The 17,778-nt window shown below is 39.2% G+C and overlaps 1 protein-coding gene across 17 annotated transcripts in view; it reads right to left on the bottom strand.

Annotated features, from left to right (window-relative positions):
- ptprsa (protein tyrosine phosphatase receptor type Sa) overlaps window positions 1-17,778 on the bottom strand; it is a 294,585-nt gene that overhangs the window by 115,270 nt on the left and 161,537 nt on the right. For 16 of the 17 annotated variants that reach the window (XM_054790816.1, XM_054790815.1, XM_054790823.1 and 13 more), the window contains one exon: window positions 10,339-10,527. In XM_054790816.1, coding sequence (XP_054646791.1) covers window positions 10,339-10,527 — 189 coding nt within the window. Of the gene's footprint in view, window positions 1-7,869; window positions 7,879-10,338; window positions 10,528-17,778 lie in introns of all 17 variants that reach the window. The other variant, XM_054790828.1, reaches the window with a different exon arrangement.

The raw sequence follows: 17,778 nt of genomic DNA, 5'->3' as shown, positions 1-17,778 counted from the left end.
TGCACTGATCTAGTTCAGGCTGTACCTTCTGGCAACCACATGCTAAATCAAATACCTTGAAGTTCTTATTAATTCTACAAGTCGTAAACCTCTTTAAGTGTTATAGATAGACACTTCATCTCAAGTTTCATCCCCACTGCTCGGTCATTCTGTCTTCTATTTTTTTTTTTTTTTTTTCCCCCTCCATTGTTTCATGTCTCTCTATGATGCGTGCTTGTCTATTCTTTGTTTATTGTAAGTCTACTGTGTTACAAGCTTGACTGCAGGCCAAATATCCCATTAGGGACAATAAAATACCCAGCTTATCTATTCATTCGCTGGTGTTTTTTTTTTTTTTTTTTTTTTTTTTTTAAACTGTAGCTGTGAGTTGTTGCTTAGATGTAAAATGCATCCCTTGCAGGCAGAGCCATGATTTGTAGGGGGCCGAGATTAACTCAACCCCCCCCTTGCTGGCATGGACTGCATTAAACTGTTTTTGTGCCCTTAGCAACATTGTTGTCAAACTTGTTTCTAATATATTTTTTACTACAAGTATCACAGTTTTTTTCCATCTCGCATCCTAATCTGAATTCTTGGACAGTACCAGTGAGAAAAGCTCTTTGATATAGTCGGGTTGGATGTGATACCAGCAAGTGTGAGGCAGTTATTGAGTTTAAAGTTCTGCCTGGTTTACGATGCTTAAAATTTGATTTACATTTTTTGTTCCCATTTATTTATTTTATTACAGCTAGGGAAGCATTGGATTATAGTGGTTTTCGGTAGGTGTACGTGTGCAGATCTACAGGACATACACAATATTAAAAATATATGTGTATGGTACTGACAGAGCTGCAACAATTAATCGATGGTTCGATGATTAGTTGATTATCCAATTAATCGACAACTATTGTGGCATTTGATTCATAGTTTTTTTAATATAAAAATGTAATTATCCTTCGATTACAGCGTCTGGGACTGAGGGATTGTTAGGAATGGAATATTTTCCCTCTGCTTTGAACAAGACATGTTGAAGGCTTGTTGATAGCAGAAACATGACGCACGATCACGAGGCCATCTTGGCCGATACAAACAAACTCTGTTCTCATAGCTATCATGCACAAGGTTTCTAGATAGGTCACCATTTTAATCCCTGTCCGAGGAGCTGTACAACTGAGACGGGCTGATGTCTAACATCCTAACAACAACAAAAAAGGGAAGTTTACACCCATTGTGCCACCTCTCTGACAGGAGTCATAAAAGAAAGCGAAACAGGGTTCCTCTTCAGAGATTGATTTGACTTCGCTAGACCTTGGCCGCTAATTGCTCTCTCCGGCAATGGCATTGCATTTGAGAGAGAAAATATTCCATTCTTAACACAAATGTGAATATTTCTTTATTTCCTTAGTTATCCATGAAAGCAGACCTGTTTTGTTCATATTGAATCGGTCCGTCTAGGGTCTAAACGATTACTCGATTCATCAAAACCACAAGCTTCAGATTAATGGACTACGAAAATAACCATTAGTTGCAGCTCTGAATACTGATTTTGTGGGATTAATCTTTTTTAACAAATCAACCAAGTTATTGGAAAAACCAGGCAAAACAGAGAAAGCGGCATTTTAATAATTTCAGTGACCAGTTTAGAAATCATAATCAAGGTTAATCACAAGACGAAGGACAATAGTGCGCCAGGGAGATTATATAGTTATGGTGTTAGCAGTTTATTAGAGGCTAATGTGCTTTAGCAAACATGAAATTTGAGTCGGGAGTTAAGGGGTTACTAGTTAAAGGTCGGGTTAGGGTGAAGGGCACTGTTAGGATAGGTTAGTGTAAGGTTATTGTTAATAAAGCAGGTTTATAGAAGGGAAGACCATCACATATGGGCCTTATTAAAACGTATTGACAAAAGGGAATAGCAATGGACAGAACAGAGAAAATAAAAAGGGTAAAGGATTAAGAGATATAAAGGTATTTCGGTTCAAAAGCAGTGGTGATAAAAAAAAAAACAATAAAAAAAAGATAAATGATTGATCCATGGCATTTCCTTCGACTTTTAATAAAAAGCAACATGGTCGAATAAAACAAAGCCAAACCAAAGATCTGACCAGCCCACCTGAATTATTATCATACAACCGAATGGCTATAAGCCTCCCCCTTTCTAAGCTTTGGTCCGCCGGGGGTTGATCAGCTTACACTGACAATGACCTAAATACACCTCAAAAGGCGACTGATTTATCAGCTGTGGCACTATTTACTCCACTGACCACCCAGATGTTTCACTAAACAGCCCTCTAAATATATTAGATATTATTCAAAGCTGGAGTCCAAAAGCAATCCGGCCTAAGATGTTGTCCATCTGTGTGCGAGGTAGACAGATTGTTTGATTGGTCCAAGTCTGGCCACCGTCCAGAGGGCATCTAGTTGAACCGCTTATCCCCTCGGATGATCTGGGAAACTCACACAGTAACAAATATGAATGATCTTGAAGATTTCAGAGTGGTTAACTGAACAAACGGGAAGTATGGGAACAGAGAACAGAAGGGCTTTACCGCTTCCCTCCTCTTGATATATACACAAAAGATTTAAGTATTATTGTTGTTGTGTTTGCCAGACATTGTGGGCTATTTCATTTAAAAACTAATAGCAAGTTCTTTGTAAAATTTCAATTCCATTCGCTTTTGTGTTACTGTTTCATATACAAATGCTTTTAATAGTTGCCACCGTGTTACCAAACACAATTTCTGCAACTAGGGCTGCATGATAAATATCGGACAGACAATCGGGCCGACATGACGAATTATGATGTCATACCGATAAATCTGATAGCGTTAAAAAAATAGCTCAGTGAGCAAATCAAGCGCTCCTTTTCTCCTACCTGTGCCGTGCTGTAAACAACCTGTAGTGAACCTCCCCTGTCAACAAATATGGCATCGATCGCGGGGGACTTTTGTCACTGTTTCCGAGGAAGACATTTTGCGCGTTATTTGCAGCAAATATTCTTAAAACATTCCGCGAGGAGGGAAGAAAAAAAAAAACATCGAGCTCCAACACCTTATCAGCCACCTGAAACAACAGCATCGCCACGACGGTGTTTTGACATCCCACAAAGACGCGCGCGCTGCTCAAGAAGCTACCACAAAGCCAGCCGCAAAGAAAGGCCCAAGGCTTGTTCCTATCGCAGCGGTGTTTTGAAAAGTTCACAAAGGTTGCCAAAGAAAATGCGAGGGCTACAGCGATCTGTGATTACATCTTGGAAATTATGGGGCTGGAGGACCAGCCTTTTATCATCGTTGAAGATACTAGTAAACCATTTCATCCGAAATTTTAAAAAACAACACACAGAAATAAGTTATCTGTTACCTGTACTGGAATGGGCTTGACAAAAAAACATTATCGTGCATCCCTATTGAAAACCAATTGTTTCTTTATTTTACTGAAGATCACCTCAGCTACATTACAACCTTCATATATTTACACTGAATGGCTGATCCTACTCTTTGAATGTTCCTCCGGTCTCGTGTAGTCTGCCTGAAAAGGCAACAACAGCACACTCTGGGAGAAATGTCAAGCCCCCTCCACACCACTGGAAGAACTCCTTGGGGGACCAACGCACAAATATCACTGCCCTGGCAGCACAGCATGATCTGGAACATCAGAGAGTTATTTTGTAAGGCACGAACCGGATGCTGCCTCTTTTACTATGTACAGTGGCTCCCCGCATACTTGCGAGTCAGGTCGAACAAATATTAGTTAGCTGTTTTTTTCCCCCGCAGAGAACACATTTCATTCCCTCAGTCGGTAATAATTTATAAATACGTGATGCCGTACCGTCGCTGCTCAATGCTAACAAGGAAGCTAACACCTGTGGTTTCGAGACATCGAAGCGGCCACGCTGGACCTCCACTTTCTCTCATAACGTAGGAACGGAATGACGCACAGTTTTGGTGATTTTGAAACTGTGACTTTTTTATACTGTGGTATACCTTGAAACCGGTAACCGGCTCATGCCTCGCGCTGAGATTTGGCACTCTGAACGCATCATAAAGTGAAACGTATATACTGTATACAACTTCTACACGCTGACTCAGAGCGAGCAGAATGTCAAGAATACATCCACGCGAGCGTATCAATTACTCCTGGTTTTCCGCCATTCGTTATCGTCCCTGGAACGTAACACCAGCGAAAAGCGGGGCTTCATCGTACGGTATATTTAAATTTGTTTAGCAGTTTGTTAGCAGGATGACGTTGCTGGTTAGGTGCATTTACAGCAGCAGGAGAGGCTGAGTATGTTTATGAGCCAACCACATTTCCTGTCTCCCCGCATCCACCCCCACCCACCCGTTCTTTCCAAGATTTTTTTTTTTTTTTTACCATGACAAATTGAGGAGCTGCCCCCAGAGGCTCGAGGGTTTGCCTGCTGCAAACAAGCAAATAGATAAACCCCAATAGGACCAGTTTGACACACATTGTACATAATAACCTACGAAAAGTAGGGCACAGTAATTAGCTAACAAACACTTTTTTTTTTGTTCTGAATCTTAAATAAGGACATGCTGGTACCACCTGTCACTTTGACATTATGGCTTGGATTTGTGTGATTAACACGTCATTATATTAATAAGCCCGTAACGCGTCAACATCACTCTTAACGTCTGGACGCAAGATGGCTCCTCTAAGTGGCGAGATATTGGAAGACAGCAGCCTAGGGAGATTACTCTGAGACTGCAGGCCTTTTTCTCATCAGCATAAATCCTTCCTGGCTACTGAATACGCTCCTGAGCAACAAAAAGGGCTGCAGCATATAAGCAAGCCCACAAAAGCTAACATTACCTTTTATACTAAAAGACTTGCTCTTAGTAATTGTAACCGTAATTTAGGCCCTGAGCCTGCAACTTCCGCAATAGGGGCGTCGCTGAAGATATCCCAGCCTGTGGAGGTGTTGTCCAATTTGGAAGCAGATGAAAATACTCTCCTGAGAAAATATTTTGTCAAGACTAGCTCGAAGTTTAGAAATGAGCGATGGGGGTTGAGCTGTACAATGTTCCAGCAGTGGCCTTCAACTGGAAAGAACTCAAGATTCTTTCAGCCCTTATCAGCGCTTGCTGCACATTCTTAGACTTTTTTTGGACAGTGGAGTTGTTGTGAAAACTGAGGTTCCACTTTTGGAATGCAGGCATAAAAAAAGACCAAGTGTTATTGTTCTCCAGAAGCAAAAAGAAGTCCTTGGAAATATCTGTCTTGCATTCTAAGAAAGTCGAATTATGTTCTTCAAAGCTTGTGTCTTGCAAAAGCAAGACAGAGGGCATGAAAACAATGGTCTCCAAACTTTTTCCACCGAGGGCCACATACTCCAAGGGCCACTTTGATATTTTGTAAAGCTGCACATGTAGGTACGCTAAGAAGTTATATATATTTCAAGAAAAACTGCATCTCAGCTTTGTGATATCGATGAAAAAGCGTATTATTTGTATCAACTTCTGTCTTTGCTCTTTCCCTCCCAACATTTTTTCTGTTGTTTTTTTAATTCCCAAAATTTTTCCACGACATAATTTTCCAAAATTGACACCCTTATTTAGTTTAGTTTGTTTCTTATAATATTACGACTTAAAAAAAAAATATATATATATATATATATATATATATATATTTTTTACGAGTTTATTCTCTTTAAATTTTAATTTTCCTTCCTGTTAAGAGTGAGACTTTTTTCTCTTAATATTTTGACTTTATTCTCGTAAAATTACAGCTGTTTTTCTATTTCTGCTATTGTTGTTTTTTCAAAATTTTCCAACTATTTTCACTTCAAAATTTTGACTTTATTCTTGTAAGATTATAACTTTGTACAACCAAATTTTCCAAAAATGGAAACTTTATCCACTGATGTGTTTGTCATAATATTAAAATTTAACTCATTCCATACCAAAGACGTACTTATACGTCTTTATAATCCCGAACACCCCATCCCAACAACGTATTTATACCTCTTTTACGTTTTTTTTTGCGCAAGAGGCAAACGGAGTTGATGATGCAACTAACGCGTTGACATTTCAGAGCACTTTTAAGCCATAAAAACGGCCACAAGGTGGTAGAAGTGCATTTGATCAGAGCTCGGCAGGGTCATTTCAATGGAAGAGTCACACATGACGGAGGAGGAAGTGAGGGAGCGTGGGGGAGTGTGGCGTGCAGAAGGTTACGCATTGTAGGGAAATTTTAACGGCAGTTCCAAAATTGAAAATTGTAAAAAGTTCATGGTGTTATATTGGTAAATAGTTATTTTGACGTAAAGCAGGGCCACACGGTGGTCTAGTGGTTAGCACGTTGGCCAACACAGTAACAGCCTGGGTTCGATTCTCCCCTGAGCATTTCTGTGTGGAGTTTGCATGTTCTCCCCGTGTGCGCGTGGGTTTTCTTCGGGTACTCCGGCTTCCTCCCACATTCCAAAAACATGCAGGTAAGGTTAATTGGAGACTCTAAATTGTCCATAGGTATGAATGTGAGTGTGAATGGTTGTTTGTCTATATGTTTATATGTTTGTCGATTGGCTGGCGACCAGTCCAGGGTGTACCCCGCCTGTCGCCCAAAGTCAGCTGGGATAGGCTCCAGCATGCCCCCGCGACCCTAATGAGGAAGAAGCGGTATAGAAAATGGATGGATGGATGGATGTAAAGCAACCCTTTTTTGTGTTGTTTATGTTATGGTAATGGTTTACTTTCATTCGAACATGCATACAACTTACAATGGAATACATCACATAGTATGCGTCTGTGTAGGCTCTCAGTCGTACAGGAGTTGAGGGAAAGGCTTCTTGAGACGTCATCTGTACTTCTGTGAAGAAGTAGGAGCGAAACGTCCGACCCCTTGTTCACAGAAGTACAGATGACGTCTCAAGAAGCCTTTCCCTCGACATCACATAGTACATTCGCAATTCCACATGTCCGTATTTAATTCTTGTTGTTTAGATATTTGAGCTGTCACAAAACCAAAAATATTTGTGTCAAAGTGAAAGGTATGCCTGAAATGTATATTTTTACAAAAAAATGTTTTTGTTCCTTTTTTTTTTGTCAGGAACTGATATTTTCCTGAAACTTCCCTATGTTCTACTGCTGATTACTAGAGAACATAAAAATGTAGAAACAACCTTTTTTTTTCCTGATGAAAGCGGGGAGTCTAATCTTTCTTTTGGTAGGTTCCATGTTTATATAGCCATAGAACACAATATTCTGTGTGCCTTGAAAGATCAGTCAAAATTGTCAAAAATGGCCGGGACTGAAGGGGTTGTCTTTTGAAAAATTGCTGGGATTAAATGATTTTTATTGTCCTAAAATTAAAACTTTTTTTTCCCTTGATATTTTGACTTTATACTGCTGATTTTTTTACGTTTGCTGTTGTTGCTTCTTTTTTTAGTTTTCTTGTTACATTGTATGTTCAGAATGTGCCACGGGCCAGTAAAAAAAAAAAAAAAAAGAAAGAGCCGCAAATGGCCACCGGGCCGCACTTTGAACACCCCTAAAATCTGAATCATGGTCAGCAAAAGTAAATCCGCCACAGCTGCTTTCAAAGTTAATCCCGCTAAAAGAACATAAGAACCTACTTAAAGTTCCTCAGTGATGTGACTTCAGAGGAAATGGAAAAAGCCATCAAACATATTTCTACGTATATCACATTTAACAGGCTCAAGATGTTGCCTCAAAAGACTCCCACAATGGTATTGCTTAAAGGTGGTGGTGGTGGTGATAAAAGTTGGTCATAGAAACAAGAAACAAGTGGAGGAAAAAAGGAAAAAAGTGCCGAGGGAGGAGCAGAGGATGCATGCATTTTGGAGAAGAGTCTAAATATGCCATCTGCTTGAAGGAGAGTGGGTGGGCTTGCTTGTCTCTGATGAACACTTACCAAAGGTTTCTGAAAATCACAAAGCAAGATGAAAGTAAATAGAGGAAAGAGGAAGAACAACAAAGTTGATTTTAGGGTGAGGTTGCAAGGAACTGCCATTTAAGAATGAACTTTAAATGCTGAAGCGCCATCCCGGGTGGCCCTGCTGTTGTCAGCGTTTTATCACAATGCATTACCATTTAAAAGGTTCCAACTGCAAATTAAAGTTAACTAGCATTTCTTTTTCCATTTTATAATGGTAATCAAGACTTGTAACTAATCTATTCTGGTGTGTTTATGTTGTATTTTAGCACTTTTGTTCTGTGGTTTTGAATGGAATGTGTTGAACACTCTGCAATGTGCACAGTGACACATCGGAGTTTCACATACAAATACACACAAAAAAAGTTATATCCTTCAATTAGACAAGACACACAAATGCTATTGAAGGAATAGTGAATCACAAAGAAAGGTTTGATTAGAACATAGACAGTGGCAACACAGAAAGTCATGCTGACGAGGAATCCAAGCATTGATCATTATTTTAAAGTTACCCCACAATATACAGTAAATGCACATGTGTCTGTACCCCAAAAATAAACCATTACACAACCTCGGGCATTTAATCAAAAAAGAATAAATATATAATCATGGGAAAACCCACAATGTGCCCACACTATATGTGGCCACAGGCCTCGATAATATAAGTGAAGTTTAACTTGGGCGTAAAAACGTGAACACGACATTTGGAACTCTTCATGAGAGGCTCTTTGTCCCTCAAACTACAGTCAGACGTACCAGATTCTAATTCCATCTCTAAAAGCCCTAGAAGACACCTTAACATGTCAAGTGATGTGATTTTAAGCAGTCAGAATAAACGGCAAAAGAGATGCAGCAGTGAATTAAACAGGGACTGTGCAGGTTTCAACAAGTCAAATTTAAGTCTTTTTAAAACCATAATGAACACAATTTAAGACCCATTTCACATGCATACCGGCAAGAAAGCAAGACCTGAAGAAAAAACAGAGGCCCAGAATTACTTGCAAAGGGCAATGGAACCTCACAGTTGGCGTAAGCAGCGGTTAGCGTGTTTTTCGTGCATAAGACGCATCGGTGATTAAGCCGCACCCACTAAATTTAGAGAGAAAAAAAGATTTGCACATATATAAGCTGCACCGGACTATAAACCGGATATGTCCACATCATAAAATGGCATAATGTGCCGCACGCAAGTCCGCGAGGTCCAGGTAGCTCTTTATTTGACAGGAGTCAATCACGAGCTTTGAAAAAACAATGAGCTTGTCAACCCATCGGAAATCGCAGGAGGCCATTACTCAATATAACAGTCTGACTCGCAGTGTCATCTTCGAAAAAAAAAAAACGCTAAAATCATCACACAGCAACTTAACACTCAAAAGGTACCTAAGAAATATACACGACAAGTACCAATACGAGTTCAGAATAAAAAAACAACTATTTTAACTACTTCTATTCATGCATTGCTTCCCAGCAAGACAGCTCATTGGCTGTGGCTGCTGGGGCGATGCAATGATTTATTCAGCTGCTTGTGTCCACCAGAAGGAGCCCATCATGCGTCCACCTGGGCAGCAATGCATGATGGGAAGAAGCAAAATAGTTGTTTTTTATTCGAAACCCTTATTGGTACTTGTCTTCTATATTTCGTAGCTAACTTTTGAGTGTTAAGTTGCCATGTGATGATTTTAGCCTTCTATCTATGATGACGTCGTGAGTCAGACTGTTACATTGAGTAATGGCCTCCTGCGATTTCGGATGGGTTTGCAAGCTTGTTGTGAGTTGTAAGAAAAAAGTAGCATCTTATACGCCGGAAATTATGGTAACATCAATACATTTTTAAGACCTTTCAAAATCATATTTATGACATTTTATTTGATTTTAAGAGACGTTTTAAGACCCTGTGAATACTCTGTTAAAAAATGGTAGATATTTAAAAATAAATCCAATTTTGGGAGGTCTAGGTTGACCATACATAATGAGATGACCAGCTAGCAAGAGCCACAAATAGGACATGAACTCAATTCCAAAAAACTATTTACTGTAGAAGCGTCAAGCCTGATTTACATTTGCAGTAACAGATCACATCAGTCATCGGATTTTTCCAATGGTGACAAATCATCGACCTAAAATATCTACCCCTCGTTGCCCGGGGCCACGTCAGTGTCGCACTTAATTAGCTATATAATTAGACTTTGCTTCAGTGGGTCTCTCAGTGGATTTTAATCAATGGGAACAAGACACAAACATATCCAACCACTGAGTAGCGCCACCACAACCTGGAGGTGGCCTTCATTAACTATGAAAGACACCTCAGGGGTGGTGTCAATCAGTTGACCTCGCTCTTTAATGCATTTTGTTTTAAACACATCATATGCGGAACATCAATGTCACTGTGGGAAGTCACACAGCTTGTGTTAGCATTCGGCTTAACAGCAGCAGCGTGTCTTTCCTTACCTGAACGTAGCTGTTTGATTCGCCCATTACTAGCACTGGGGTCAATGGGCAGGAAGTCTTTATACCAAGTGATTTCTGGGTCAGGGTTGCCACTGGCTGCGCAGAGCATTGTCGCTGTCCGAGTCCGCTCCACTACTTTCAACTGAGGGCCCATGTCGATGATAGGAAAGCCGGTAGGGAGAAGGTCCTCTGTGAAATGAAGAGGGATGTTATTTATCTCCATGTAATTAGATCATTATGTTCAAGAGGCAAAAACATATTACCGTAATCCTTCGCGCTTCCCATCTTGTTTGTTCATAAATATATTCATTAATACATTATGGTATTTCGTGTTTGATACTGTTATTGATCCAAAATATTAGTCAAACGTTACATATTTTTGCCTAAATTAAGCCTTTTCAAGCATAAAAATGGCAAATGAACTCAAATACAAATATAAGGCATTCAGAAGATGCATTCAAAGATGTTGCAATGATATGTAGTAACCTACACCGGCCACTAGCTGTCAGTAACTGTAATGGTCATGTAAGGCACACAAGCACCAGACTTGAAGAACAGGCTTTCATTGCAGGCTTGAATTATCTCACAGCAGGCACAATAATCCCCAAAATGGGTTATTTTTGCGGCTGTAACCCACGTCAAGCTAAAACGCAACTCAGCTCCCGTTGCACCAGAACACATTTACAGCAACACACGAGCACAAGTCTTATTTATGTTTTATCTTCGCTGAATTTGTCTACTATATTTGAAAAAACGAGTGTAAAGGTGTGCTATTCCATGTCTAGAGAGCCCTAATAATGTTAAAAACCATATTTAGAAGGTCTTAAACAGGTGTACTATGCTCAAACTATGAAAATATCCGATTTATAAAGAAAAAAAAAATCACTTAGCACAGCCAGTTTTGGAACCAATTAAACGTGACAAACGAGGGATTACTGTACATATGTTCATGTGCATTTTCACTCTCTCTTATCAACGAATACGGTTTAAATGCATTTCGGTTAACCCATAAATCGTATTTATATCAATTGTCACAAACGACAGAGAAGCTCCACAAAACCACCACCTGAAAAATGTTAAATCCGTTACATTGCTAGCTTTTAACATCAACCTCGCTTTTTCATTCAGAGACAAAAGGTGCAAGTTGCGCGTTTATTTGAGAGCCCAGCCTCTTTTCATTATTGTCAACATTCCCGAGAATGACACTGGGATTATTTTTACAATGATTATGGTACCCCCGCAGCTGATAATCTTGCATGATTGAGCAATTACTTCACTATTAAGGGATGAGAGAGTGTAGTGTTCTCCTTGGTCATTGTCCTCCTTCTGCTGTCACGCTGAGACAATTAGTCCCATGGGTCAAAACGCCTGACCTCTACAGCAACTGGAGCCAAAGCAGTGACTCATTCTTTGACGATGAGAGCCCAGGGGGAAGCGCCCAGAGCTGCAATATGTATCAGAAACTCAAGGCCACATCGCAAGCCTGAGACTGACTGACTAAGATGCTGGCCAGTGGCATTACATAGGTCACTGCTCATTTAAAGAGCCAGTGACTTCATGTCACACTGGAGACATCATGGTAGTTTAACACCTAAGGAGCTCTAAATGGGGGGAACTAAGGACAGTACGTTAGATCACAGCTGTAAAATTAGACTGTAATTCTGCTTTTCCACTGCACAGTGGCGACTCAAGTTTGGCTCAACTTTTAAAAATAGTACACCATACTCCATACATAAAACCATAGGCTAGGGGTGTCCTAAGTGCGGCCTGGGGGTCATTTGCGGCCCATGGCTAAGTTTTTATTGGCCTGCAACACATTCTAAAAATATAATTTTACAAGACGATTAAAAAACAACAACAGCAAAAGTGGAAAAATCAGTCAACATATGAAGAGAAAAAAAGTTGTAATTTAACGAGAAAAAGTCGTCATTTTACAAGAATAACGTTGTAATATTATGAGTAAAAATAACGTCAATTTTGCGGGATAAAGTTGAAGTACGACAGAAAAAAGATGCTGCTTGATTTGTCATATTAAGAGAAACAAACAAAACAAAATAAAGTTGTCATTTTTGGAAAATTATGTTGCCTAAAAAGTTCGAATGTTATGAAAATACAATCAAAATATCATGGGAATAAATTCATAATTACAAGAAGAGCAATTACCAAAAAAAAGTTGCAGTAGTTGGGGGGAAAAACCCCAACAACAGCAGAAATGGAAAAAACTTCATTTTACACAAAAATAAAGTGAAAATAAACAGAAAAAAAGGTGTATTCTAAAGAGAAAAAAGTTTTTAAAAAGTTATAATTTTACAAAAATTAACTTGTAATATGAGGGAAAATCATGTCATTTTAGTAGCACAGAGTTGTTGTTTTTTTAAGTTGTAATATTATGAGAAACAAATACAGCATTATTTGTCATTTGTCACGGAAAATTAAGTTGGGGAAAAGTTATAATACTATGGAAATAACGTTGAAATACTGCAGGAATAAGGTCTTAATACCACAAGCGCAAAATGTATGCAGATTATTCAAGAAAGTTGAAATATTTGGAAGATTAAAAAGAAACAACAGCAGAAATGGGAAAAAAAACAGCAAAGAGCAAAGTTGATACTAATAATACACTCTTTCACCTACATCGCAAAGCTGAGATGCCGTTTTTTTCTTAAAAGATATACTTATATCTAACTTCTTAGCACATCTACATGTATTGCTTTGCAAAATATCAAAGTGGCCCCTGGGTCCTTCCATTTTTCAGTCTGTGGCCCTCTCTGGAAATATGTTTGGATACCCCTGTCATACACCAACAAACGAGAATGATAGAGTGATTTGCTTATCTGCATGAGGTTATTAGCCATGCTAAGGAGACGAATTACATTTGAGAGGAGACTGAGGGCAGCATGAAAAAGGCTTTTTCTTTGGAATCACCTTGGCACTCGCATCACCGCAATGGACTATGTGCCAAAAACAATACATTGCCGTACCTGGTCAGTGAAAAAGCATGAATAGCAAGGAGAGGTGTGCCGAGTCAAGTGGGTACAATGACGTACAAGAGAGGCATGAAAGTGTAGTTGGTCTGCATAGAAAAGGAGTACTTGTCTGTTACGGTTGCTGCTTAAAAAGTGATGCTTTTGAATGCATGATTTCAATATATATATATATATATATATATATATATATATATATATATATATATATATATATATATATATATATATATATATACACAGTCGTTCCTCACTACATCACAGTTCGAATTTCGCGGCTTCACTCTGTCACAAGTTTTCAAAAATATACGAATTGATAAGTGATGCTGTTCTGTGGTTGAAAACGGCCGTTATTTAGTCAAAAAAATACAGTACATATTTAAGCAAATGTAATGTATATATAATTAAACATTTCCAAGCATAAAAATGGTTAAATTAACTAAAATACAAATATAAGGCATTCAAAAGACGCATTCAAAGACGTTGATGAAACGTAGTGTTCTACACTGGTCGGTGGGGGTCAGAAGTGTTACTGTAATGTTCGGTGAGACACACACGGATCAGACCCGGTCGCCAGAACAACAGGCTTTTATTGCAAGTTTGAGTGATCCCACAACAGGTACAATAATCCGTAATTACAAACACGGGCTATTTTTGCGGCCATAACCCACACAAACATGAAATTCAACTCTGAACCCCCAACGTCACTTCCTGTCCACCCTCTAACACTGACGTCTCAGCGCCGGAACACATTGGGAGCAACGCCCACAAGCACAAGTCTTATTTGTATGTCTTAAATGCCTTATTTTTTTGTTATTGTGCCTACTATATTGGGTAATACGAGTGTAAATGTGACTATAAAGGTGTTATTAAATGTCTAGAGGGCTCTAATAATATATATATTTTTTAAAAACAAATTTTGAAGACTGTAAACAGGTCTTCCATCCTTGAAAATATTCCATTTATAAATAAGGAATCCTACTTCAAGGAAATTCACTTATCACAGTCGAGTCTGGAACAATTAGCTGCGATAAATGAGGGACACGTGTATAAAGACTGGGGATAAAATTGATTTTTAAATGTATTTCAGTGCAATGACTATGTAGTAGTATCCACATTTGCACAATGATAGCACAAAAAGCGCGCTATGGCTGAGTGGAGGAGAAGGGCTATATATTATGTATTCTACTTGCAAGAATTTTCAAAAATAAGACATTTGGGGAAAAAAGAAGAGTCTCACAATGACGTCCGATGAAGTTACCTCCAGCTAAAGCGGGCATCAGCAGAGCATGATGAATATTTCACTGCTGGGTTCACAGAAGTGCAGGCATTTACACCGTTTTAGGCTCGAGTGCTGTATCCTCCCCATCGATTATTAATGATCACCCCGGTATAATCTTTTTATATTGAGTCACCCTGAAGCTTGGAAAAGCAATTGCAAATCTACATTTGGCTTTGGAAACTACGGGACAAGAGAGTGCAATATGTTTTCACAAAATCCCTCTTCTGTATGTCATCAGTGATCTATGTAAAACACACCTTAATGGTGACGCACTCTCATTCCCCTCTAGCGAGCTCTGTCTACGGGAGAGGGATTATTGCATCGCTCTGTGTGTACCATCTGATGTATTGGATGCTTCTGAGGTCTATCTGTGCTTTGAGTCGCATTAAGCCCACCTCCATGGTATGAAAATGGTAAATTGGAGTCAGGACAGGCTGCCGTTAAGACGCTGAAGACATCCACTGAAGGAGTGGATTTGACACTAATGGAATTAGGCAAGTGACAGAGGGAATCAGTTGTAGTGAGCCAGCTACTGTATGGCCAGAAAACAAGTTTTTCAAAGCAGCAGTAAATAAGAAGCAGATTATTCCATCGTTACAGCTGCTCGCATCTGATGCATTACCGGCAAACTGAACGCCATGTATGCTGGTTACTTGCATCCCCAGAAATAGCCAGATAGCATCTTTCCCCGCAAGCTAACAACCTCTGTCAATAAAGGAGGCCATGCAAAAATAAATAGATCACTCATCGAGGGAGTGCTACTTCAGGGTTATCCGGCCTGTGAAGGGAAGAATGAATCCAATGACATGGGTTGATGCTATCCTCAAATTCCCATGGGCCCGTTCCGCCATAATAGTGTAACGATTGCATTTCTTCTATGACGTGCACTTACTCCTTTTTGTGATGACAGATCTTCACAGGCCAAATAGAATCAATGGAAGTGCACTATTCATCAATGACAAGTCACTGTTTATTTTGCCAGGAGCAGCTTTTACCACTTAGGCCAATAATCATTAGACTGCAGGGCAGGACCGTCCATCTGCTGAGTTTATACACCGACTATGCAACAGGTATTTGGAAGACAAATTTAACTTACTCCTGCTGCAAAATGATTATACAGTAATCCCTCATTGAGAAGTAGGAATTCCTTATTTATAAATGGAATATTTTCGTAGTTAGAGCACAGAGAACTTGTTTATGACCTTTTAAATATCTTTTTTTAGCATTATTAGAGCCCTCTAAACATGAGCTAACACCTGTAGTGACCTTTACATTCATATTACCCAATATAGTAGACATAATTAGAGAAAATAAGACATGTAAGAAATAAATAAGACTCATGCTTGTGTGTGTTGCTACAAATGTGTTTCCTAGGGGAACTGAGTGATGGGACGGACAGGAAGATGGTTGTTCCGGTGATCAAGTCTGGTGCTTCTGTGTCTTAACAAACCTTACAGTAACATTACTGACGCCTAGTGACCAGTGTACACGACTACATACTATCACGTCTTTGTGTCTTCAGAATGATTTATATTTGTATTTTAATTCATTTCGCCAATGTTGTGCTTAAATGCTTAATTTAGGCAAAACATACGTACAAAACAGCATGATTAACATATCTATTTTTGGAAAAACAATCTAGAGCGATGCTGCAAAATTCAAACTGGTGTGGAGAGGGATTACTGTAATAACATCCAAGTATGAATACAGGTACGTGCTTTATTGACAAGTGACATTTTAACGACCTATTGAACAAAGGGTGTCCAGACATTGATATTGGATATAGGTCCGATAACAGCACAAAAAAAAACAACAACAAAAAAACCCGGTATCGATTTTTTCGAAAGCCTTTAACATTCCACAGTACAACATAAATAATAAAAGTATGTATGATTCGTGCTAATATCGTCTCGATATCAGTACTGGCTGATACTTAAGGCCGCAATATCGGTATCACTCAGTTATTGTCTCCATTTTACCAGGTCAAAAATGTCATCATCGGTTTCAGTATGAGTGGCGTATTTGATTAAAACAGAGATTTGATCAAATACGCCTTTTAATCAAAGGAATCAGAAGAATTTTTAAGCAATATTTTTTCAAAATGTCCATATTTGCATCAGAAGATTCTATGTTTGACTCGTAGAATGTTAAAGAATGATACACTGACCAAGGACATTGGGACACCCCAATATTGAATACATCTTCTTTTAATGAAAACGTTTCATGAATATCTGCCCTGCGATTGGCTGGTAACAAGTCCAGGGTGTACCCTGCCTCCCGCACAGAATCAGCTGGGATAGGCTCCAGCTATCCCAGTGACCCTCGTATGGACAAGCGGCCTAGAAAATGAATGAATGAACGAATGAACTCCATAATGAAACCAATCAAAATGATTTGTTACAAAGATCTAAATTTGCTCATGCGATGTCCATGCAACATCTGACTTGGTCATCATAAATGCTAAACCTCCCATTCAGTTTCCTGCTTTTATTTTGCTATTTGCTTGGGCCTGAGTGCCCAAAACTGTGTTTCATTTCACATTACCATTTAATATCATTACACAAGTGACAGGTGTAAAGCCTTTAATCAGCCTCCGAATAGTTGAGCCAGTGCCCGTCTGATAATCTGCAAATTCATGCCTGCTGTTGCATTCGGCTTGCTGTCGTGGTCAATGTGGCCTGCTTAAAAGGTCTGTCCTTTAGACTCATTTACCATTCCTGACTAATCCTCTTCCCTGAGAGTCTTTGGTACCAAAAATGGCATGGTTGCACCAAACTAGGTAGGGTTCTACTCCAGATCTTCCTTGCCCTGCCTGATCCAGAGTGACTTAGAAGTACTGTCATGGACAAAAATATTGGCATGCCAAGGATGCCAATGGTTTTGGGCAAATATGTCAATGTCGGCCATGCTTGTATGGAAATCAATCAAATCAGCCGAATTTATACAGCCATGGCTAAAACATTGGCATCTCTGGCATCTTTGGCATGCCACTATTTTTGGCCATGACTGTCAACTATGGTCAAGCGCTGACATTGCAGTAAAATACAGTAGTTTATAAAGTTTGTAGTTTGAATAGATACACACATGCCATCCATTTTCATCAAGTGTCAACATTGGTGGCTTCACTGGTGACACTTCTCGTTCGGAGCCATCTATTCACAGAACTGAAGGGGA

The sequence above is a fragment of the Dunckerocampus dactyliophorus genome, chromosome 10 (assembly GCF_027744805.1).
Source record: "Dunckerocampus dactyliophorus isolate RoL2022-P2 chromosome 10, RoL_Ddac_1.1, whole genome shotgun sequence".
NCBI classification, from domain to species: domain Eukaryota; kingdom Metazoa; phylum Chordata; class Actinopteri; order Syngnathiformes; family Syngnathidae; genus Dunckerocampus; species Dunckerocampus dactyliophorus.
This window is presented reverse-complemented; position numbering and strand designations above follow the sequence as displayed.